Source organism: Lygodium microphyllum, chromosome 16 (assembly GCF_053477565.2).
Source record: "Lygodium microphyllum isolate KBCC chromosome 16, Lygodium_microphyllum_v1.1.10, whole genome shotgun sequence".
In the NCBI taxonomy this organism is placed as follows: Eukaryota; Viridiplantae; Streptophyta; class Polypodiopsida; order Schizaeales; family Lygodiaceae; genus Lygodium; species Lygodium microphyllum.
Genome location: NC_141150.1, coordinates 125793821 through 125819580, shown reverse-complemented (window position 1 = coordinate 125819580; position 25760 = coordinate 125793821). Strand labels below are relative to the sequence as shown.

The window sequence follows — 25760 nt, the reverse complement described above, 5'->3', positions numbered from 1 at the left end:
ACAGTGTGGTAGTAATTAGGAAACAGTGGACCCTTCAAGGAAAGTGGGGCATTGGTAGTCCCGACGACTCCGATTCATGGCCGGGTGGATCCGATAAGTCGGATAGCTTTCCAGCAATTCTAGGTCCGTAGGAGACGGTAAGGATGAGAATCCAAATAAAACTTATTTTAGGGGAAAGGTTAATGGCCATGCCTCACACTTGATGGGGAAAAAGGCATTAACTCTATGAACCAAGTGCAAGGTTTATTTATTGTAATCTTGAGGTCGCAGATCTTGATTAACAGTTAGAGGCTTTAAGAGACCGCGTTTCCTCTGCGAGGTAGATAATAGACTACGTTGGTTGCTCGTAATCCCTTCGGTATTCCAGTCGAGACGAGGGAGGTCGTCAACCGCATACGTACTAAAAGTCTATTAGGCTATCAAAGGTTAGTCTTCCCCGAGTTGGGGTCGGCACCTCACACAAGTTCAAGAGAAGTCGAGTACCATTGCACAATTCAAGAATACCATTCAATGAATGAAAGAGACTCCACTGGGAGCAAGGGAGCGTAAATGGACCTTTAGTTCTATAGAGACACTTGTGCTCGGTGGTGGTGCTTGCAAGAGGAGAGTGTTAGCAACTAAGTGAGCATACTCTTCCCATCAAGTTTCAATTAAAACATATATTTTCATGCTAACACTAACAAGTTGCTGATGTAATCTCAAAAATTTTATTCAAGAGGTGTGTGCTAGTGAGACCCACACTGATCGTGCATATCTTATGTTGAGATGCCTCAAGCCAATAAACATCATCTCCTTCCTCCATAAATCAGATTCAAAGCGCATGAGGGATGCAATCACTAAGGAGGTAATGCAAAAATTTTCCAACATAATGTCTGAGCCTGATGTCCAGATTTTTAAACAGTGCTCGGGGTTGAGGAATGGATCAAGTGCATCTGCAGGGGCAGAAGGATATCAATATACAAAGTTCAATAATATTTTTGTTGACCTGAGAAAACTTCAACAAGCAATGATTTCTAAGTAGGTGAGGGCACACATTTTTACAATGTATGACCTTTGTGTTCTTATAATGTATGACCTCTATGTTTTGTAGTGCTAGGAGAGAAGTTGGCTTTTGTGTTGAAGCTGGATGAGTGTGTCTCAAATAGTTAAGGGTCAAAGGCATGAGAGGATTAGCGTAACACTCATGAATGATGCCTTATTCTATGCAAAGCGAGAAGATTCGATGCTCCAGATAGACCCTCTTTTAGTGTCCAATCGAAGAAGGAGATATGGTGGCTAGGTGCATTCGAAGTTCCCAAAGAAATGCACGCGGTCCTCCACTGGATGTTTGATAGAATTCCATATATAACAGAGACAATTTGTGCTCAAATGATGTCAGGCAAGAAGTTGGATGTTCAAGGATTTGGAACATTTGAAGTGGAGTGGCATTTGGGTGGAGATTTGAAGACAATTAAGTGCTTGCTTGGATGCAAGCAAGGTGCCAATTCTTTGTTGCCTTGCCCATTCTATACTCGTGGATACAAGAAACCAACGAAGGGTCAAAATGTCACTTCACGAGGGAAGAGGCTAGAACAAAGCACCACCGCACAGCCGGAAGCTCAAGATGGCGGTGGGGGTGAGGATGCAGAAAGACAATGGGACACGTCTGTGTTGAGCTGCCCCATGCTTGACAAGCCAGATAGGGCATGCTTGGATCGTGATTGGAATCCTATCATTGACTTCCCACTCAGTAATGTTTATTTTTGCACATTACATGCATTCATGCATATATTTGATCATTTGTTGAAGCTTCATATTGATTATGCATTCACCATGAAGCCCAATGAAAGATCAACAGATGCACTGACCCAAGTAGAGGCCCTTCTGAATTCAATCGGGTGTCATGGTGGAAATGTTTCCATTGTGGCTAACAAAAACTCTAGCGTCACTCATGAGATTGCTCAACAAGTATCCATGAGTGGTGCAAAAGCGAGAAGGTTTCTTCAAAGGCCACCCTCAAAGATGACAAGAGCTCATCACGAGGACGGAGAAGATGATGAGGTGTAGTCGGAAGAGTAGATGTGGGAGCTGTGGAAGGAATTATGCAAGTGCACCACCGACAACGGTCCAAATCCAATGGTCGATAATCGAAGAAAGCAAGTGTGTGCATCTTTTGACAAAATGGTTAAGCTAATGTCTCATTCAAGTACAACGGAACAACAACGTACAGAGTTTCAAGATCATCTAGTCAAGTTCACGACAGCAGTCACTAATGCTTGGGGTGAAACAAGCATAACCCATTATATGGTATGCCATTCTAGCACATCGAATATAGGACTAAAAATAGACACGCACTAATAATACTTCTTTTGTTTGGTGGGATGGTGCAATACATTTTATTTGCACATGGGACCTACTTCATGAATACATATGGGTCGCTTGACATTTGGAGTACACAAGGCATGGAAAAGTCGCACTACCGGACGAGGGGGGTTTATTTCAAAAATACGCATCATGGAGGTGGTAAAGTACGGTCAAACTACTTACAAGAGATGTTTAATTAGTTCTTTCAAAGCACATTTGGACATAAGGGAGACATGGAGCGTGCGCGAAACTCTGAAATTGCGAGACAAGCTAGACGATGAGCCCGCCCATCACCATTCTGAGGCATGGAGAAGTACACGTGGCCCTGCAGCCCATGCTACTTAGCGTCAAACTAGGGTGCGTGTAGGAAAAATATGGGCAAGGAACTCCTAAGGCCATATTGTATCTTTGAAGAAATTTTCAATTTATGTCATTTTTGAATTAAAATTGGTGTACCACATGAAACCCCCCGAGGAGGATGGACATTAGTGGGCGGCCGAATGTGAACGACCACCTCCGATTTAAAACCTCATTCTCTCACAACTTCATAACATTCCACCCACGATACTTCTCCTCACATGGCATGCACTAAGAAAACTGCACGTGCAAATGTGCAAAACTGTAACACGCTCCAAGGTACTCAATGCCCATGGAGACCTGATGAGACCGATAGGGCCTCCACATCAGTACCACACAAAGAACAGAGTGTAACATGGGGCAGCCATATACTACGAACTCCAGGACGACGTGCGGCCTCATAGTCCATAGGTAATGCACCCTCAACATCTACGGCAACAATGGGCCGGATTAAGATGATGGGAGGCCGGCGGTGCTTAATAGGAGGGTACATCGACGATGAGCCAGACACGGTCCCAGAGGAGCCGTAACCCCATTCAGATGGGGAGCCTAGTGTAGGCGGCAGGGCACCATGGGAGGACATGGAGATCCCTACCATCCGCGCATCGGGCCCTCTAGGCAAGGTACTACCTCCTCGCGCTCTACGAACCACAAAAATGCCCATAGAGCCTGAAGATGAACAAAACAATGAAGATGATGAGTAGCAGCCTAGCAATGAAGGGCAGGAGCTACAAGACATACTTCAATAGTAGTAGCACGCCCTTGCATGGCGCATTAGAGGCAAGCATAATTAGAAACCTCAAATGTAATCTTCCTTCTGTAATGAAAAATACTTTTGTCTATGACTATGTCAGAGCGCTCTAGCTCCTTTTCGATTGTGTAATTAACTAATTGTACACGAGCGCTCTAGCTCAAAATTCTTGTTTTGATATTTTTTCTCATCTACAAAAGTTCTTGCTGATGACACGAGACTTGCGCACCGATCGGCGTGCTGGTGATGAATTTATTTTTTTGACAGCTGCTAGGGGCTCCTGTGTGGCCATTAATCAGCCTTCTAAGGATTTTGGATGGTTGATCTACGCGCCTCTCTGGCCAAGGCCCCTACAACCACACAGGAGCCCCTAGTAGCTGACAAAAAAAGAATTCATCACCAGCACATACCTGTCTATCAGTGCACAAGTCTCGTATCATCCATATCAAAGCAATAACTTTAATTTCAACTGAACAAAAAGGAATGAACAAAAGTTGTGCAACAAAACATGTGTTTTCATTAAAAATCATGTTTACATTCGATTGTCATTTCCAAGAAGTTTATTTACAAAGTTTGTGCAATGTCGCTTGTCTTTAGGGACCTTAGCAAGAAAAAGGATTTTGGTCATGGCATCAAGATCATCACTGCCTAAGCTTCGGTATATCCCTATGTGGGCAAGCACTTTACCCCAAAATCCTATGCTAAAGGTACCTATAGCTAGACCCTTCCTCACTAGGATTACATAGTTAGCCCCTTGGCTTATAGGGGAGAGGCACAAAAATTTTGAGAGGGCTTTCACTGCCCATACATAGAATCGGTCGAAGGGTGTGAAGTCTATGTGCAGGATGGCAATATCTTCCTTTGGCATCCTCTCGATATAGTGTACGATGGCTGCTTGTGGGCCAAATGCCTTGCGTGTGGCTCACCTATGCGTCCATGTCAATTACGTTCTCCAAGTACAAGACATATTAGCACTAGTAGTAAAAACCAAACTGTACTGAGCGACATAAGGCGTTTGGTTTACCTCATCCAAATCGTCTTCCTCTTTGTTCGTGTTGAGGTTAATGGAAGACCTTTTGTGTGTGGTGTCTTTTTCTAGCTTGGAGTCGGGCAGGGGGGTGCATCGTCCTCTGCAACAAGCAATGCTTGGATGGCCATGAATTCCTCTTCTGACACTAGGTCTTGCTCTACATTCTTGACCTCCTGGTTCATGAGGGTGACAGTTTCTAGTACAGAATCACCAAGGGGGAGGAGCATGTCACTCGGGGGGTCAGCAGTGTGGTCTAAGGGGAATTCAATCTTGATGGCAAGCATCCCCCAAGCATTAATCCATTCGAAGGTTGCATGCTTTATCCAAATCATGGAGAAAAACAGGTAATATCTTGCCCTCGTTAAGCTGTAGAGGAATCCATTTACCCTTTTTAAGCATCCAATGCTCATAATGAAAGAGAATATACAATGTTGTGCGAGATCTTAGGTATCTTATGCTAATATTTTGCCCCATGTTGCATCTATAAGTGTACCCATTGTGCAGTTCTTCCTCCACAATTGCACATTTCTCACCAAGTAATGCCTCAAAAAGCTCAAATTCAACCTCCTTGTATACAAACATAGTAGTAGTTTGGCTGAATGGAAGGTCATGAAAAATGTGCACAAAGACATGGATTGCGCAACACCAACTCAAACCCAGAGATATAGACATTGTTCCAAAATTCATTGATGAATAAATATCCATACTGGTCTTATGCTTGAGGGCAAACGCTGACCAAGCATCTAGTTGGGGCCATTCTAAGCTATGAAGATCAGGTGGTGAGAGAGGTTCGAGTTTACCATACTCCCCCGCTTTCTTAGGAATAATATACGTATGTGAATAAAAGAATACCCTCCTCTGATTGAGCTGTGATGGAGGCATTCCAGCGAACATCACCTCCCCAATGCTCGTATGAATCGATGTGAATGTACCCGATAGACTTTGGAGAGGTTGCTCTTCAACGAGACTTGAGGGGAAGATGACTACAAAAGCACCAAAGTAAGTAAGCATGCAATGATTTATATTGAAGTTGAAGAGCAACAATGTGATACACGAAACAAGAAACCTACAATTCGTAGAGAATGCCCTCTTTCAAATGTTATTACGTACATGTATGTCTGATAATCCAATGGACAATCGCCACCACTCTGCACATTTCTTCTCCTTGAAACCAAGAAGCATCCCTTTCCAATGTCTGTCTAATACATCACGTTGCCGCATACGATAAGGGCCAATCGCTGTGGGTTGCATGTAAACCCAAGAGCCTCTCTCGAACCTTGTTGCTACCCATTCTCCACCATTGTTCCGTGTGTTATGCAACACAAGTTCTTCAATCTCGTCTTTTGGTCGTTGATGGTGTGTGCATGGGGTGGTCATTTGAATGGAGGAAGGGGGGAGCTAGTATGGCTTGAGAAAGCTAATGTGAGCTTCTAAGAGGTTTGGTGAAGTGTAGGTTGTGGCAGCAATGGATAGCTTGAGAGAGAGCTGATGGAGAGAGTTTTGAGGGAGAGCTTTGGTGAGGTGCACCAAAGGAGAGGTTGAGATGTATGCATCAATGGAGACCATGGGAGCCTCAGATTAGGTGCACTAATGGAGAGATTGAGAGTGGAGAAGCAACGGAGAGCTTGGGAGGGATGGTGCACTTGTAAGCTAGGAGAGCTTGAGAGAGCTTAAGAGTGGAGAAGCAACAGAGAGCTTGGGAGGGATGGTGCACTTGTAAGCTAGGAGAGCTTGAGAGAGCTTAAGAGTGGAGAAGCAACAGAGAGCTTGGGAGGGATGGTGCACTTGGAAACTTGGAGAGCTTGAGTGTGGAGAAGCAATGGAGGCCTTAGGGTGCAGAGGAGATGATGATTCTTAGCAATGGAGAGCTTGAGAGGTTTAGAGAGAAAATGGGAAGGAGAGGATGTGGACTAACAAAAAGTTTACTTGCAATCAAAGGGAGCTTGGGAGAGGGATACTAGAGATAGGAAATACTTTTTTGACCATAGTATAGGTTGGGAGGGAGTTTTAGAGGGAAAAAGTGAAGTTTTGAAAAAGTTTCATTTTTAAAAAAAACTAGGGTTTTTTTATGCACAAGATTTTTTGGTGGGGCTAAAAGTGCATGCATTTAATTAACCCCCCACTCCCCCTACCCCCCACCCCACCTAACCCCACCCCCTACCCCCCTTCCTTCTCTCTAGGGACAAAGACATAATGAGGCTGGAAAAGTAGACTTCCCCCTACTCTGTGGAGGGCCCCAATTGTTACCACCATCCTCTTCCTATTGGCCCATTCATAATCACCCCTTAATCTAAAGGGCCCTTTTGAGGTCCAAACTTTTCCTAATGGGACCTTCTTTTCCACAATTTTGTCATCCTTTTTTACCTATTCTCCTATCAACTACGATAATTATTAGGACATTTACCGTGACGAATAAGAAAGATAAGAAGAGGTTCCTAGAGCTGACCACAATCACCATGAGCACTACCTCTTCTTTCAATCGCCATTTTGAGGACAGAATCTAGTGTGAACCCGGACCCTAGGTTTAGAGAAAGAGAGACAAGGGGAGAGAGAGGCAGAAACATAGAGATAGATAGGAAGAGAATACCATATGACCCCTTGGCCATAGGGCTAGAAAATTCTAAGACTCAAGGAGAGAGAGAGAGAGAGAGAGAGAGAGAGAGAGAGAGAGAGAGAGAGAGAGAGAGAGAGAGAGAGAGAGAGAGAGAGAGAGAGAGAGAGAGAACCCTATGACCCTTTGGCAATAGGAATAGAAAATTGTAAGACTCAAGAAGATAAAGAGAGAAGAGAGAGAGAGAGGGGAGAAAATGAAAACAAAAGAATAGAGAGATAGAGAAAGAGATACAAAAAAAGCTAGATAGAAAGATAGATAGAGAGAGAGAGAGAGAGAGAGAGAGAGAGAGAGAGAGAGAGAGAGAGAGAGAGAGAGAGAGAGAGAGAGAGAGAGAGAGAGAGAGAGAGAGAGAGAGAGAGAGAGAGAGAGAGAGAGAGAGAGAGAGAGAGTACCCTATGACCCTTTGGCCACAGGGCTAGAAAATTATAAGACAAAAGAAGAGTGAGAGATAGAGGAAGATAATGAAACAAAAAGAGTGAGAGAAAGAGAGAGAGAGAGAAACATAAAAAGATAGAGAGAGAGACAGAGAGGGATTATAGAGATCATGGACCTAGATATACCGTCTAGCACTAGTGTAGCCATCATCATTGACCCTGCTTCTAATACTTGCTTCCATTGATCAACCACCAAAGAAGGAGCTTGATAGATAGGTTACTAGGACATCAAAGAGCCGTCTTGATGGATACCTAGGCATTGAGTAGTACTTCAAGTTTGGTGTGCAATTCATTGTGTTGATTATGACAAGACTCCTACAATTGAATGCATCATGGTCGTGGAACAATATACTTGTGTTCCGATAAGTTTTGGGGTGACCAAATTATTTTTCGGGATTAGCAGGACCAACCATCTTTGTAACTATATTAGGACCAATTTGGTTTCCAATTTGTAGATTATTGAGCCTGGTGAGCCTAGGAAGTTGGTTTTTATATGTGTAGATTTTTGGTCATGGGATGTGGGCATATAGGCCACCTAGTTTGCTTTGTGGAGGAAACTTTTTTGAATGCAAGAACTAAAGGAGCTCTCATCAAAGAGAGTCATGTGATTTTCATCAATTCCTGCATGCAAATGAGTAAGAATTAGGTTTATTGCTTTTACATGTGTGTACTCCTATGCGTTGATGTGCTCTATGCATGTTTTGAGTGATCATGTGCATCATATGTGTCATGTGTGTGCAAGAACTATGAAAGGTCATAGCCACTCATAGAAAACTCCATTTCCCTTGATACTTCAACCATACGATCCTCTCAGCATATAGATTAGGGGGGTATATCAAGTCATCACCATTTTGAGACAAAAGCATCATATACACGATTGTGTTAGATTTGGTTTTGGATGTGCACGAAGCACACCACACACTCATATTGTGTTTCAAAGTGTATACACACCTTAGGTATGAAACCAAATCTTTCCACTATGTTTTATTATGTGTGTACATGCATCACACTCCCACAAGAGACCTAGACACTCAATACTAACCCAAAATAGGTCTAAAAAGTGTAAACAGCTGGTGCAAACCCTTAGAACCATTATGGCAAACCCTCGGCTATGGATGCATGGTTCAACAAGTTCCACATTAGTGTCCTTACAGTGCTCCTATAGCAACATGTCAGTAATGAAAAGTACAACTGCTATGAAGCCAACACTACATTATCACACGAATTTCTAAGGCTAGAGAAAATTACACATATGTTGCGGGCTAATCATTTTTGCGTTGAAAACTTACAAGATGAGTTCAACTCCATCACCAGCACATCAAATGCTAGAATGACTAGAGCTCGAGATGGCCAATACAGGGCCATAGCTATCAAGATCCATCAGTAAATATGCACACTTTGTGAAAAAGGATCTCCCTACTTTCTGTGATCCTCACCATCGCCTGTGTTCCCATTCACATAAAATGTGAAATCACCACCAACTTGCCATGCCTCATCTGTTTGGGAGAACTTGAATGGGACACATAAGGGCTTTCTTTTTCACAATTTTGTCATCTTTTTTGACCCATCAACTACGAAAATTATTATGACATTTATCGTGACTAATAAGAAAGATAAGAAGAGGTTCCCCAAAGCTGGCCATAATCACTACCGGCACTACCTCTTCTTTCAACCACCATTCTAAGGACGGAATGTAGTGTGGTAGGGGGAATGTGGACCCGCACCCTAGGTTTAGAGAAAGAGAGACAAGGGGAGAGAGAGAGAGAGACATAGAGACAGATAGAAAGAGAATACCATATGACCCCTTGGCCATAGGGCTAGAAAATTGTAAGACTCAAGAAGAGAGAGAGAGAGAATGAAACAAGAGAGAGAGAAAGAGAGAGAGAGAATACCCTATGACCCTTGGGCAATAGGACTAGAAAATTGTAAGACTCGAGAAGATAAAGAGAGAAGAGAGCGAGAGAGAGGGGAGAGAATGAAACACAAGAGAGAGATAGAGACAGATATACAAAAAAGCTATATATATATATATATATATATATATATATAGAGAGAGAGAGAGAGAGAGAGAGAGAGAGAGAGAGGATACCCTATGACCCTTTTGCCATAGGGCTAGAAAATTATAAGACACAAGAAGAGTAGAGGACGATAATGAAACAAAAAGAGTGAGAGAAAGAGAGAGAGAGAGAAACATAAAAAGATAGAGAGGGAGAGGGAGAGGGAGAGGGAGAGGGAGAGGGAGAGGGAGAGGGAGAGGGAGAGGGAGAGGGAGAGGGAGAGGGAGAGGGAGAGGGAGAGAGAGAGAGAGAGAGAGAGAGAGAGAGAGAGAGAGAGGGGGGAGAGAGAGAGAGAGAGAGAGAGAGAGAGAGAGAGAGAGAGAGAGAGAGAGAGAGAGAGAGAGAATACAAAAGAGAGAGAGATTCAAAAAAGATAGTCAGAGAGAGAGAGAGAGGGAGAGAATACCCTATGACTTTTGTGGCTTCTTGGCATTAGGGGAAGGATGGGTCCATAGGGGCCCTTTAAGATGCCATGGGCTAATCAACATGATTAAGAGAAAGGCAAATGGGTGTTTGCCATGTGGAGAAGAATGTTGGGTTTTTAAGAAAGTCTAAAAGATTCTTTCAAAGATTCCTTGTGTACTTTTTCTCTCTAGAAAAGTGGGAGGGAAATTTTTTGATTTTCGGATCAACATATGCGAAGATTATAGATCTGGAATCTACGCATTGAAATCTTTCCATAGATATGTTACATGATATACTTTTTCTCATCCGCCGATTTTAAATTGGTTTTGGTGGGAAATTTTAAAATTTGAAATTCTAGTCGTTTGAAGAAAAGAAGAGCATCCAAAGTTAAAGAACATTAACAAGTTAAGCCAAAGTGCTTAAAATTTTAATATGGCAGCTTAAAGGGCCCCTATGGACCTCAACCTTCCCCTAATGTCACAGGCCTAGTAAAGAGGCCTTGCGACCTAGAAAAGAGACCTATGTAGCCGGACATAGGCCTAGAAAGGAGACCCCTGTGGGGCCAAAGAGCCATAGGGCTCTGAGTGAATGATGTTAATAAATTGGTATGACTGAGTCCTAGTGGCTAAAGGGCTATGATTGAGTCCAATGGCCCTTTGGCCATAGGGTGCGAAAACTCAAAGACTTTTTGGCAGTAAAACCCAATCACATAGACCTAGAAAAGAGACCCCTATGGCCCTTTGGCATAGGGCTAGAAAAGAGACCTCTATGGCCCTTTGGCATAGGGCTAGAAAATTTAAGGACTCAAGAAGAGAAAGGGGGGGGGGGGCAAAATGAAACAAAAAGGAGAAAGAGATAGTGATTCAAAAGAGAGGGAGCACCCTATTACTCTTATGGCAAGCCGGTCACACAGGCCTAGTAAAGAGGCCTCTGGTAAATAGAAAGAGACCTATGTAGCCACACATAGGCCTAGAAAAGAGACCCACCATAGGATTATGAATGAGTGATGCAGAGAAACAGGTGTGTATGAGTCACATAGGGCTTTGAATGAGTGCGATGGCTAAATGGTTGAGATTGAGTCCTCTAGACAAAGGGAGTTGTCACTCTTGGCTAAATGGCTATGATTGAGTCCTATGTCCCTATGACCATAGGAATAGAGACTATATTGCTAAATGACTAAAATTGAGTCTTATGACCCTTTAAGACACGAGGCTAGAGAAGTCTATCTCATCGAATGACTAAGATTGAGTCCTATAGCCCTCTGGTCATAGGGCTAGAAAATTCCAGTACTCTTTTGCAATAGGAGCTAGAAATGAGGGCTATGATTGAGTGGCCACCAAAAAACTACTATGACCACTCAAGCTCTATACCAAGACCTATGACTGATTTTTCTTAGTCCTATAATGGATACCCTTATAGTAATAAGAGGTCTTCATTATTGAGTCTTGTGGCCCTTTGTCCATAGGGATATGGATGAGTGAATATAAAAATATCTCTAACTCAGTGGTCTTATGCCTCCAAGGATACCTCTACATCAGTAATAACTCTTCATTATTGAGCTGTAATGCCCAGTGGATTACCATTCGAGACCTAATAATGAGATTGGGTGGTTATTGCCTAGAAAGGAGACCTCATAGAAATCTCTCTCTTTGAGTCCTATGGCTTTTTGGCCATAGGACTATGACTAAGTGGATACCATAAAGCAGGAATAGAAAAGAAACCTCTCCATATTTAAGAAATATTTCTTAATGAGCCATATGGCTATGTTTGTAAGGGCCCTTAAACATTAAGAAACCTTGCTTGTTGAGTTTTATGGACCGTTGACCATAGGACTAAAATAGAGATGTATTTTCAAGGCAGCTAAAAACTCATATGGCCAAAGGGTCGGATGGCTATTAGGTTATGATTAAGTCCCACGGCTCTTTGACCATAGGGATATGGGGTTTCTTTCAATAAAACAAGTTGATATTCTTGAAAATAAAATCCCTATAGGGATATTCATCAAAGGAGAGAAGATTCCTCTTACTTGTTTGAGTGACCACTAATAACTCTTATGGATTTGGCCATAGGGGTGTGGGGCTATTATATATGGTCCTTAAGATCGTTGGAAACACTTTGTAAAAAAATTTACTTTGTGGACACCTTTGTAGGTGAGATGTCATAACAACAAAAGAACCAAACCACCTTTGGTGGATGGCACTATAGAGCCTAAAAAACAATGGGATTTGGATTTCTGCTCACCATCTAGAGGCATTCTAGAGTAGGTTCATTTGTTCTTTAAGGATTGCCATGACTCTCCCTTCAAGAATTGTGGAGCTATTCAATATACGAAATCAGACACATGCGGCATTGATAGGTCTTCATGCCTTTGTGTGAAGACAATAGAGGGTATATCTTATCTAGTGAATCCTTTGGCCTTGAGTGTTGTATCACACATGGCCGAGGGTGAGATGATGATGATGAAGGTAGAATGGTTAGAAAACACCTCTGTGAGGAGCTAGTGAGTGCCACCACTTTCATCACTGCATCAATGACAGTAAATCAATATCTCTTGAAAAAGGAAAAATGATAAGAGGAAGCGTCAACATGAAGAGAAAGATGCAGAGCCAATCAAAACTCTGAAGGAGGTGGGGACAACAACATCAGAGGTCAAAGATATTATTCTGCATGCAGAGCCAATCAAAACTCTGAAGGAGGTGGGGACAACAACATTAGAGGTCAAAGATATTATTATGCATGAGTTTATAGAGATCATGGACCTAGATATGCCTCTAGTGTAGCCATCATGGTTAACCCTAATTCTAGTGCTTTTTTTGATTCCATTGATCAATCACCAGAGAAGGAGCTTGATAGACAAGTTGCCAAGACATCAAATAGCCATCTTGATGGATACCTAAGGCATTTAGCCGTACTTCAAGTTTGGTGTGCAATTGATTGTGTTGATGTGTGTTGATTACTACAACCTTGTGTCAGACTCCTACAATTGAATGCATCCTGGTCGTGGAACAATATACTTGTGTTCCGCCAAGTTTTGGGGCGACCAAATTATTTTTGGGGATCAGCAGGGCCAACCATCTTTTGTATAAAACCATCTTTGTAACTATACTGGGACAACCGATTTTCTTTCCAATTTGTAGATTATTGAACCTGGTGAGCCTAGGAAGTGGGTTTTTATACTTGTAAATTTTTGGTCATGGGCTGGGCATAGAGGCCGCCTAGTTCGCTTTGTTGAGGAGAATTTTTTAAATGCAACAACTAAAGGAGCTCTCATCAAAGAGAGTCGTGTGATTTTCCATCAATTTTTGCATGCAAATGAGTAAGAATTATGTTTATTGCTTTTACATGTGTGTACTCCTATGTGTTAACTATGCGTTGATGTGCTCTATGCATGTTTTGAGTGACCATGTGCATCATATGTGTTGTGTGTGTGTGCAAGAACTATGAGAGGTCATAGCCACTCATAAAAAACTCCATTTCCCTTCATACTTCAGCCATAGGTTCCTCTCAGCATATAGATTAGGGGGGTATATCAAGTCATCACCAGTTTGAGATAAAAACATCATATACAGGATTGTGTGAGATTTGGTTTTGGCTGTGCATGCAATAGACCACACACTCATATGGTGTTTCAAAGATTATACACACCTTAGGTATGAAACCAATTCTTTCCACTATGTTATATTATGTGTGTACATGCACCACACTCCCAGAAGAGACCTAGACACTCAATACTAACCCAAAATAGGTCCAAAAAGTGTAAAAACCTGGTGCTTCGAAAATCTTGTCAAAATTTCTGCAAATAGCCTTATAACCATTATGGCAAACCCTCGCCTGGATGCATGGTTCAACAAGTTCCACATTAGTGTGCTTGAAGTGCTCCTACAACAACATGTCAGTAATGAAAAGTACAGTTGCTATGAAGCAAACACTACATTCTCACATGAATTTCTAAGGCTAGAGCAAATTACGCATAGGTTGCAAGCTGATAAATTTCACATTGAAAACTTACAAGATGAGTTCAATCGCATCACCGGCACAATAGATGCTAGAGTGACTAGAGCTTGAGATGGCCAATACAGGGCCATAGCTATCAAGATCCATCAAGAAATATGCGCACTTTGCAAAAAACGATCCTCCTACTTTCTGACATCCTCACCATTGCCTGTGTTCCCATTCACATCGTGTGAAATCGCCACTAACTTGCCACGCCTCATCTGTTTGGGAGAACTTGAATGGGACACATAAGGGACTTCTTTTTCACAATTTTGTCATATTTTTTACCTATTCTCCTATCAAATACGATAATTATTATGACATTTATCATGACTAATAACAAAGATAAGAAGAGATTCCCCAGAGTTGGCCACAATCACCACCAGCACTACCACTTCTTTTAACTACCATTTCGAGGATGGAATGTAGTGTGGTGGGGGGGAATGTAAACTTGCACCCTAAGTTTACAAGGATCTTCATCGAAAAATGATCGCTCAAGGCATGTTTTACAGTTTTTTGACATTTTGGGTGACTAATCTAAAATCTTACCAAACCTTGCGAATATATCCACATGGTAATATCTTCGGGCTCATGTGAGTTTCACTTTGTAACTTCCCAATCATCTGAACTCCCGCCCATGAATTTAGCTAGAACTAGCCTTGATAGCACTCAAATTAGAAGAAACTTGAGTTTTGGCTAGTTTTGGACAAGACCTAATTTTTGGCCATAACTCCTATATAAGTGAGTGCTCATGTAAAACCCATCCTTTTTTGCTCCTTTCTGAACTCCCTCTTGTGGAGAGTGAAGAAGCATACTTGTGAGAGCTCTCTACTCTCATGAGCTTGTCTTGGTTAAGGAGGACTAATCTATTGCTTATGTTTATGCTAAAGCATGTCTATTTCTCTCTCTCTCTCTCTCTCTATTGCTTATGTTTATGCTAAGGCATGTCTATTGCTCTCTCTCTCTCTCTCTCTCTCTCTCTATCTTCTTGCTTGTGTGAATGCATGAGTGTTTGCTTGAGCTTGAATGCACATGTGTGTGCTTGAGCCTAGTGTAGGGTTTACATTAGGGCTAGCTAGCTATGCATTGGATTGAGAGCCCGCAAGTGTTCTTGCCCATGTGCTTGAACCATACTTGTGCAGTGAGAAGGAAGTGATAGGATTAGAAGGAGCTTCCTTCAAGCTCTTCTTCTCCAAACCAAGCATCAAGGGGGGCCACTCCAAGAGCTTGAATCACACTACAAGGAATTGGGCAATTAGCGACGCCGATTAGCGACGGCGGATATCAGGATCGCTATAGGCATCGCTATTGGCGTCGCTATAGGTGTCGCTATTTGCGTCACAACTGCGGTCGCTATTGGCGTTGCTGTTTGCGTTGCTATTTGCGACGCAAATAGCAACGCCTATAGTGACGCCGCAGGGAAAAAAGCGCGACCGAAACCAGAGCGCCGTTTTTATTTTCATTTCTTCGCCTTTTGAGAGCGAGAGCGAGGGAGAGAGCCAAGGCTTTGTGAGAGAAGAAGAGGAAGAGACTTGGTGCCGCTGCTGCCGCCACCACCGCCACCGCCGTTGTTCGCGAAGGAGAGGAGGAGCCCTTGTTGCAAAGAGAAGCCGCCCACGCTCGCCATATCTCATTGGTGAGTCTTCCTCTCTTTTTCTTTTACTTGTTGAAGGTTTAAATCGTTCTCTTTTGTTTGTTTAGGAGAGGAAATGAAAGAGAATGAGAGGGAGAGGGAGAGAGAGGGAGAGAAAGAGAGGGAGAGAGAGGGAGAGAAAGAGAGGGAGAAGGAGAGGGAGAGAGAGAGGGAGAGGGAGAGGGAGAGGGAGAGGGAGAGAAAGAGAGGGAGAGTGCATTCTCTCTCTCTCTCTCCCTTTTGCTTGTTTAATGTTTAAATTACATTCTTTTTTGCTTGTTTAGGAGAGGAAACGAGAGAGTAAGAGAGAGAGAGAGGGAGAGAGAGAGGGAGAGGGAGAGGGAGAGGGAAAGAAAGAGAAAGAGAAAGAGAAATAGAGGGAGAGGGAGAGGGAGGGGGAGGAAATAGGAGAGGGAGAGAAAGAGAAAGAGAGGGAGAAGGAGGGAGAGTGCATTCTCTCTCTCCCTCTCCCTTTTGCTTGTTTAATGTTTAAATTACTTTCTTTTTTGCTTGTTTAGGATAGGAAATGAGAGAGAAAGAGAGAGAGAGAGAGAGGGAGAGGGAGAGGGAGAGGGAAAGAAAGAGAAAGAGAAAGAGAAAGAGAAATAGAGGGAGAGGGAGAGGGAGGGGGAGGAAATAGGAGAGGGAGAGAAAGAGAAAGATAGGGAGAATGAGGGAGAGTGCATTCTCTCTCTCCCTCTCCCTTTTGCTTGTTTAATATTTGAATCACTTTATTTTTTGCTTGTTTAGGAGAGGAAATGAGAGAGAAAGAGAGTGAGAGGGAGAGGAAGGGGAAGGAAATGAGAGAGGGATAGAAAGAGAAAGAGAGGGAGAGTGCATTGTATCTCTCCCTCTCCCTTTTGCTTGGAGGATGTTTAAATCACTTTATTTTTTGCTTGTTTAGGAAATGAGAGAGAAAGAGAGATAGAGAGGGAGAGGGAGAAAAAGAGAAAGAGAGGGAGAGGGAGAGGGAGAGGGAGGGGGAGGGGAAGGAAATGAGAGAGGGAGAGAAAGAGAACGAGAGGGAGAGGGAGAGGGTGAGAGAAAGAGAGGAAGAGAGGGAGAGGGAGAGAAAGAGAGGGAGAGGGAGGGGAAGGAAATTTAAGATAATATACTTATTGATAATGGTATGCAATGTGCTTTGCCATGGGCCACGTACTTCATCAAAATGAACCCAAAATTATTGTTATAGAAGAAGAAACCCTTAAATTGAGTATAGGATAATTTCTCTCAGGTCTTATGACTATGAGTAGAATTGATTGAAATAAATTTTATTACTATAGTTATAAAATTTCATAGATGGCGCGTATTAATTTTAAAATGGATTACTTATACTCAAAGCCGCGATATAACAAATAATTATCTACCGGGACAAACAAATCGTTGAGCATGATACAAGACCGAGATATAACATCGGAAAATCTCTCGACTACTATATACAATGCAAGGTTTATGGTCAACTTGCAACTTGACGTACATCTCCATAAAGCTATCCATTTAAGCCTCGTTTGCTGTAATGTAGATAAGATGGCAAACAAAGAAGGTCTTATTGTTCAAGACCGCGAGACGTATCTTAATCAGCATGTCCCATGTCCTTGCTCTCAATGCAAGTTGGCAATTAGACGAAAACGCCGATTGTCTATAGAACATGTACGAGGATTTGGCGAGTTTCAATCTGAGATCATTGATCAGGTGATTGCAGATTTTCAGCAAACAGTAATTTGAAGTTAGCATTTTTCATGCATTGTACTCTCAAGCTAATTGAAAACCATACACAATAAGATTGGGTCTTGTTGGCAAATTTTGTATCCAGGGGGTGATGTCTCGACCCAAGGGGGAGTGCACCCTTTGCGGCCAATTAGAAGAGTTTGTGGACGTGCGATGGATGGATTGCAGGAGCCAATCGACCACTCACAAGGCCCATCTATACCGTCAATGCCAAAGGAGACAGACAACCTTCTCGACTTGCCTACAATCTTGGAGCCTGAGATGGAGGCAATGATCAAGCATTGATTCCCATGGATGTTGAGACATCTGACCCGCTTAGAGAGGAAGCATCCATACCATTATATGATGGGTGCCGAGTATCTCGGTTGAAGACATTGCTTGCACTCTTAAGTGTGCAAGCAAAATACGGTTGGAGCGATACGAGTGTGACTGAGTTATTCAGGTACCTTGCACACAGACTTCATTGTTTTTTTTATAAAATAGTATTATTGCAAACATGGATGTATTTTTCAAGGTGTTTTATGATTTTTTCAGGTTATTGAAATATCATATATTGCCACCTGCAAACACCATGCCTGAGTCTCGTGATGATGTACGACATGTTTTACGGAAGCTTGGCATGGACTACAATAACATCCATGCATGTATCAACGACTGCATATTGTTTCGAGATAAATACGAGACTATGGAGACAAGTCCAAAGTGTGGTGCTCACAGGTATCGACAGGACTTGCAAGGGCAGACCATCCCTAAAAAAGTTCTCAGACACTTTCCGCTCATCCCCCGCATAACCACATGTTTCGCACGTCTGCCATAGCAAGCTTGACAACGTGGCATGTGCAAAATAGGTCCACGGATGGAGTGCAATGAATATCAGCAGATTCGCGCGCATGGAGCCACATTGACTCTACCTTCCCAGGCTTTGCGCGAGAGCCAAGGAATCTTCGGCTCGGTCTCGCCATGGATGGTGTGAACCCATCGGTCTGTGCTCGACTTCTTACAGTGTGTGGCCTATAGTGCTTGTCAACTACAACATTCCTCCATGGCTTTCTACGAAGAAAAAACATCTCATCCTTAGCTTGCTCGTCCCGGGCCGCTACAAAGTAAAAAATATGGACGTATATCTTCGTCCATTAGTCGATGAGCTTAAGATTTTGTGGGAGGAGGGGGTCACGGTGCAAGATATGAGCAGGCGCGATGGTCAGCGGTCAGCCAACATTCGAGCCATTCTCATGTGGACGATGCATGACTTTCCGAGATTGGGAGAGTGCTCAGGTGAGCAGACCTTTGTTCTCACTGGTAATATCTATATTTTATTTCACTCAATCAAGTATTCACTAGGTCGTGGATCGCCTTACAGGTCTCGTTACCTCAAGTTATCATGCATGTCCATTGTGTGGGCCACAGTTAGACTCCCGAAGGTCACGAACCATGAAGAAGATGGTATATCAAGGACACGCCGCTTTCTTGCCAGAGGATCATGAACTCAGGGAAGGTTTTCTTGGACGACCTCCAGTACGTATGAATGCTGCAAGCTGGTACGAGCTGAAAATGGTAAACCTAGAATCACATCCAAATGGAATGCGACGGTTCTCAGTTTTCTACGAGTTGCCATATTGGACCCACTTACAAGTCAACCACTTGTTGGATCCTATGCATATTTTCAAAAATGTGAGCAGCTTGCTATGGGACCACATCACAGGAAAGAGAGACACTATAGGGTCACGAATGGATTTAAAGGAGGTAGGTAAGATGGAGGCGCTTTGGCCGCAGTTGAGTGCTGAAGGGGGAGTGCAGCTTCCTCGCGCTCCCTGGGTTTTGTCTACCAAAGAAGAGCGCATTGTGAAGCAAGTAATCAAGTCTATCCGCACTGCGACGGGTATGATGTGTTCTCTCAGGTCCGCATTTTCTAAAGATGAACAAATGTCTGGGCTAAGATCCCATGATTGGCATAAGATATGTCAGGTTTGTGAACAGAATGGATTTTAATTAGCGTGGACATTTTGAATTTTGAAAAGTGACCATTATTTTTAATGCTTTCTCATTTGTGGCAGTTTGTCCTACCGATCGCGATCGCCGGATGCCTAACTCCAGAAATTCGCGGGGCCATTTACAAGTTGTCGACTTTGGTGCAATGGATCTCACAGAAAGAGATTAAGACATCCTCTATTGAATCCACAAGGCGGGGAGCAGTTGAGATGGTCTGTCTCTTTGAGAAATACCTGTCCTCTAGCATGCTCACGATACAAGTTCACCTTCTTGTGCATCTTGTGGACGAAGTGGAGATTGCTGGACCTGTCCATATGCAATGGATGTTCTTCTTGGAGTGCTTCATGAAAACCCTGAAAGGCTTTGTGCGACAACGAGCTCGTCCGGAAGGTAGCATGGCGGAAGGTTGGTTGGTGTCAGAGGCGTTAGTGCATATCTCACAATGGCTACCAACAGTGGAACCAGACAATGAAATGCTATGGATGTTGAAGGACGATGACAGGCTGACTGGAGATGTGCTGGTTGGAAATGGGGTAGAAAAAATAAATGGATGCCTCAACGGAAGAGAAGGTGAATTGCTTTTGTATGTTGCACCATGCCTCCATGGAGATGTGCCTCGCCAAGTACCAGATTGCAAGGCAAGATCGAGAGGAAGCGCGAGCTGAATTTCGACGCAGTACGCGTCACCGACCGATTCGATATCCTGAAGGCATGGAGGAGATGCCGCGGTTTATGTCAACACGATGGTTGCATGGAGCCTTGACTGCAGCATCCAGCAAAGGGACAGAGGTCTCAATGGAGGAGTGGGAGTTCTCGAGGGGATGTAGTCCAAAGGTAATGAGGGGTTTAGAATGTGTCGTATCTAAATTTGCTTGCTACATCTAATTTGAGTGTTTCAATGTGCAGTACAAAATATATAGTGAAGTGTGGTCGCGCGGACGACATTTTCGGGTGGAGCGTATTGACCAAATGCGCTCCACAATGGACTGTGGTGTCATGGCAAGGTTTGAGCAAGAGAGCCGGCGATGAGCAACGGATCCGAACACGGTTGTGGATGAGATGGAGTATTTTGGGAACTTGCAAAGTATTATTACGGTGGATTACCGTAGCTTCTCCATGATAATATTTGATGTGCAGTGGTTCAAAGTGGTACTTGGAGGAGCTGGCGCAACAGTTCAACGAGGTCCATCTGGATTTCTCGAAATAGATTCCGAAAAAAAATGGATGGATTTGCACGACACCTTTGTGTTGCCGGCCCATTGTGAACAGGTACAAATAGTCATTTGCTTGCTAATTGTAATACGACATGGTTTATGTCACAATGGTTTGAAGCCGCTTTGTAAGTGTTTGTGAACATGTAATCTTCTATCCAAATCCCTGACAACCTCGATGGTGTTATGTTATACCTTCAACTCCTCGAGGTGCGAGAGTATACGATCAAAGCGATGTTCCAGGCATAGATGAAGAATATACAAATAGAGGGATCGAAATTACAAGGGGTGGAGGCCACCGCAAGCTTGGAGCCCGCATTGGCTAACAATGATGGAAATACAGAAGTCGTAGAATTTTTTGAGAATGAGGTAGACTCGTTCTTTTGTGGTGACATGTATATCGACCTTTCAGTGTATGCAGAGTTGTGTTAGGAGATTAACATGGGACCATAGAATACTTCAATTCGTTGTTTAGATCTTCCATAAAGGTAGATAAGATATGCATTTTAAGAGGGATTTTTCAAAAATGATTTATATTAATGTGCTTTGTATAGTTTAAATTGATTATTCTAACATCATTTTTTATCTATGCAGGTATCGACATTTTCAGGATGAGTCGAGGGATGAGCGATGAGGAGTTTCAGGACATGATGGCACGCATGTCTCCAGATCAGCTCGCGAGATTCACAGAGATGGCAGATCAGGAGCTGTCTCGTTCTTCATCAGGGCGCTTTGCTAGATCAGCTTCAGCGCGATCAGATGCTTCAGCTTCGAGTAGACGATCTCGTCGCTCGCGACTTGGGCCAGAGGGAGGGACTGCGACTGCAGGAGGATCAAGGGGGTGCTGCTATGGAGACACAGATGCGGTGTCTCCATCTCGTCGTTCAGCTGGAGCTGCGTCACCTCTAGGATTTGTCACACCTGTGGGGACGTCCACTCCAGTTACTCCGGCTTTTGCGCAGCCGTCGGCAGATGGCACGCCTTTTGGTGGCACCCCCTTTGGTGGCACCCCTTTGAGTGGCACTCCGGGAGAGGGTACCCCCGTCGGTACACCGGATGTACATGGGTCTCCTAGATATGCCTAGGAGCGTGGACGGAGATGGGAGAGGGCCCATCTTAGGTATACTCCTAGGGGTTATGGATACCTAGTGGATGGCAGGTCAGGAGCCATCATCATGAATGATGAGGGGAGGAGGGTGATCGCTCGCATGAGGGAGTTGTGCCAACAAGTTTTTCGGCACAACGTCCTGGATCATTGGAGGAACATACCGGAGGGGAGCAAGGAGTACATAGTAGCATCCTTGCACGAGGAGTTCCCGGTGCCAGCCGCAGTGGATAGATTCTCTACGGGCTGGAAGATGTATTGCATGCGTGCATACATGTCACATAGACGATCCGACGCACACAAGGCAATCAAGAGTGGGGCTCCAAAGCCCGAGTGGTTAGATGCAGACGACTGGCACCGACTGAGGGAGGAGGCTACAAATTCGCCAGGACGTTGGGGTCAGCAGCGGGAGGTGGCGAGGGCACAAATCGAGGCCGGATCGGTACATCATCTTGGGAGTGGCGGCCACAGGACATATTTGGAGGACTTTGTAAGTTTCTCTTTTGTTTTGCTTATTTGTTTTTTTGAGATATTCTTTGTACTGACAATCATGTTTCTAACTGTTAGCATTTTGTTTTCTTTGCAGCACTCCATTACAAATCGCGATCCACAAGGCCTTGAGACTCGATATGCAGAGAGGCACGGTCTCAGATCATTGATCGACCGATTGTATAGACGCGGCGGCCCAGTAAGTCACTCATCTTTCTTGTCCGTAGTTACCATGAGATATTTGAATGCATTATTGTATGGTGGATTGATATGTTGTTTCTTTTTCTGCAGAATCTGTTCGATGCTCCTTTGCAGCGGGACGAGCTTTCGGGGGACGAGGATTTGTAGCTCGCCCTTGGATCCTTAGAGCTCACATACATTTAGTTTTTAGTCACCCGATCTATGTACACATTTTCTATGTATTAGTGATATTGTTTTATGATTGTACCAATCGCATTTTATGCGATATCATGTATTTATTTCATCTATCAGTTTTATGATTTCAGTATACATTCTTTTTGTTTGCAAACGCTTTGTATGCAGCAGTGCAGAAACTATTTTGTATGGCTCTCATACAGCACACAGTGCTATATATGGTAGGGCAGCTTGCTGCTGCCCTGCCACAATTTTTTTTTTCTTTGTTACCGTCGCTATTTGCGTCGCAAATTTACTGCACGTGTCGCTATTGTCGTCTCTATAAGCATCGCAAATTCTTTGTAACTGTCGCTATATTCGTCGCATTTAGCGACGATTCTATGGCGTCATCAATAACGACGCTTTTTGCGACGATGGGGGCAAATTTTGTTGTTTGTATTTTCGTTGCTTTAAACGTCGCTATAAGGTCTATATCTTGTAGTCTCACAAGACCTATACTTCATTGTGAGTGAAGCCTCCATGCACCAACTAGGTTGGCAAAGGTCATTTCCTTAGGAACAAATACAATTGGGATAGTGTCTACACAATAGACTACATGGCAATAGAGGCCCTTGAGATTTTAGACTCTCACCACCACCTCATAATGGCATCGCTCTTATGAAGACTCATCTTCGTAGCATTTGTGGTTATGATATGGTTCAAGTAATGGATCTTTTGAGTGAAAAATCAAAATTTAGATTCCTTCCCAAATACTTTGATCTTCTTGATGAAATTGAATATAGCACATATTAAGTACTCTAGGTGTTCTATTTTTTGTTTATTATAAATCATTATATCATTAAGGAGAACTACTATATTTTTTCCCAAATATGAACCTAAAACTTTATCCATCAACATCATAAGTGTTGCTAGAATATTTTTTTAAAAAAAAGCCCATCCATGCTTGGCATTTGGTACTTATTTCTCGCCATTATCTAGTTAAGTGCATAGTAATCTATTAAGAAGCACATGCAACCATATTTTTATTTGCAAGAAGAATGGGAGAAGCCCACGATGAAGAATTTAAGAATATAAATTCAACTAGAAATGATGCATAGTAAGTGCATGAGTCTAGTAAAAATGGTGGATATATTCAAGCACAGACGTGCGAATACTAGAAATGCCGTAACTACATAAGTCTAGACGTGCGAATACTAGAAATACCGTAATTACATAAGTCTAGATACGTAAATCTGGTGAGTTTAGATTCCTAGAAACAAATGTGGGATGAGAGAGAAAGAGAGAGAGAGAGAGAGAGAGAGAGAGAGCACATGCAACCATATTTTTATTTGTGAGAAGAATGGGAGAAGCCCACCATGAAGAACTTAAGCATATAAATTCAACTAGAAATGATGCATGGTAAGTGCATGAGTCTACTAGAAATGGTGGATATATTCAAGCACAGATGTGCGAATACTAGAAATGCCATAACTACATAAGCCTAGACGTGCGAACACTAGAAATACCGTAACTACATAAGTCTAGACACGTAAATCTGGTGAGTTTAGATTCGTAGAAACAAACGTGGGATGAGAGAAAGAGAGAGAGAGAGAGAGAGAGAGAGAGATTGCAGACGATGAGAGGTGGCCATTGTTTTATTTAGCTATATAACGCCTGGGCCCAATCCAGTTACAACACAGGCAGAAACACCACCCCTCTTCTATAAGTAGTGTAGCTTGTATGTAAGCTACTTCTTGTCGACGCAGTTAGACCAGACGGACACGTCAACGCCGTCATAGATGACGGCGTTGCCATCGTTCTGCAGCACTAGCTTGTAGCTGTCGTCCTTGAGAGGCTTGTCGGAGCTAGCCCACTCCACCGTGCCGCAATCACCGAGCACCAGTAAGCGGCCGTCCCTTTGCAGGCAGGCCCGCTTGCCACGCTTAGCTGTGTTGCTGTGCCAGACGGCAGTTCCAGCTGGCGACTTGTACTCCACAAAATTCCCATCACCCTGCATGATCAGAGAATACTGCCCATTTTCCGAGGTCAAGCTCTCATCCATCGCCAGCTCTTGGTCGGCGTACAAAATGGAGCCATGTTTCTTCGCCTGCTCTGCTGCCATTTTTCTGATCCTGATCTTCAGAAGGTGCTATTAGTTCTTCTTCTGCACTTGATCATCTCACCGCCGTCTTGCCTCTTTATAGGCGCTAACGTGCAGGTGATAATTGCCTATTATGTCCGCATTATCTATATTCGCGGCATTATCTTTATTATTCCCTTTTTCCTTTATGCTCATAATTATAGCATTCGTGGTCCATGGAGAGAGTGGACATAAGATGCGGTGTATGCGCCGTATCGAACAAAGCTTGCAATGGAACACCATACCACCCTTCTCCCATGTCCCCACCAATAGCAATAATACAAGCTACAACACAAGCACTCATCACTCGAACACTATTCACAATATGCCCACCGAGGAAACCCAAAGGGAGTGTAAAAGAAAGCATCCATTATAGAGAGAGGGGGTGTGTGTGAAAGAGAGAGAGAGCAGACCCCCACACACACACAACGACCTTATAGTATTGGCAGAGACACGTGCCACACAATCTCTACCAAAGCATTATCTATGTGCTATTTATGGTTATGTTCTTATGTTCTTAAAAATCTCACCATGTTGCTACTTAATTGAAAACATTGGAGGAGAGAGAGAGAGAGCTAGAACACTTGCAAGCACACACACACACACACAGTACAACACACCATCCTTACAAAAGCATTATCTATGTGCTATTTATGGTTATGTTCTTAAAAATCTCACCATGTTGCTACTTAATTGAAAACATTGGAGAAGAGAGAGAGCTAGAACACTTGCAAGCACACACACCCACATGCGTGCACACACACACACAGAGTACACCAATCATCGGTGTACCAAATCGGGTTTGTTCTCATGATATAGTTTCTCTAGCACTATGGGGGGGTCACTGGTTTTTAAAATCCTTTTTTGCATATTATTTACTTACAAAAGGCTTCCATTTTAAAGGGGGCATTTACATATTGAATAGAAATAGAGTGTGTTTTAATAATTAAAAACTCATAGATAAGGGGTTTTAAAAATACACCTTTAACACATGTGATATAGAGGGTTTACGGATAGCGAACCGGCCCTTGAGACATTGTGAGAAGGCCTGAGAGAAAGAGAACCATCTCTATAAATAGTCCTTTCGAGAGCCTTGGAATGAACAACAACCAAACATGGTCATTGCC

The 25760-nt window shown here is 43.2% G+C and overlaps 1 protein-coding gene and 1 pseudogene across 1 annotated transcript; one reads left to right on the top strand and one right to left on the bottom strand.

Annotated features, from left to right (window-relative positions):
- The first annotated feature begins 820 nt into the window (after positions 1–820).
- LOC148023401 (uncharacterized) lies at positions 821–2046 on the top strand (annotated as a pseudogene).
- Positions 2047–24240: 22194 nt separating this feature from the next.
- On the bottom strand, positions 24241–24615 carry LOC148023400 (mannose-specific lectin-like). The gene has a single exon (XM_087695401.1). The coding sequence runs from the start codon at positions 24613–24615 to the stop codon at positions 24241–24243; it is 375 nt and encodes a 124-aa protein (XP_087551527.1).
- Between the last annotated feature and the right edge of the window lie 1145 nt (positions 24616–25760).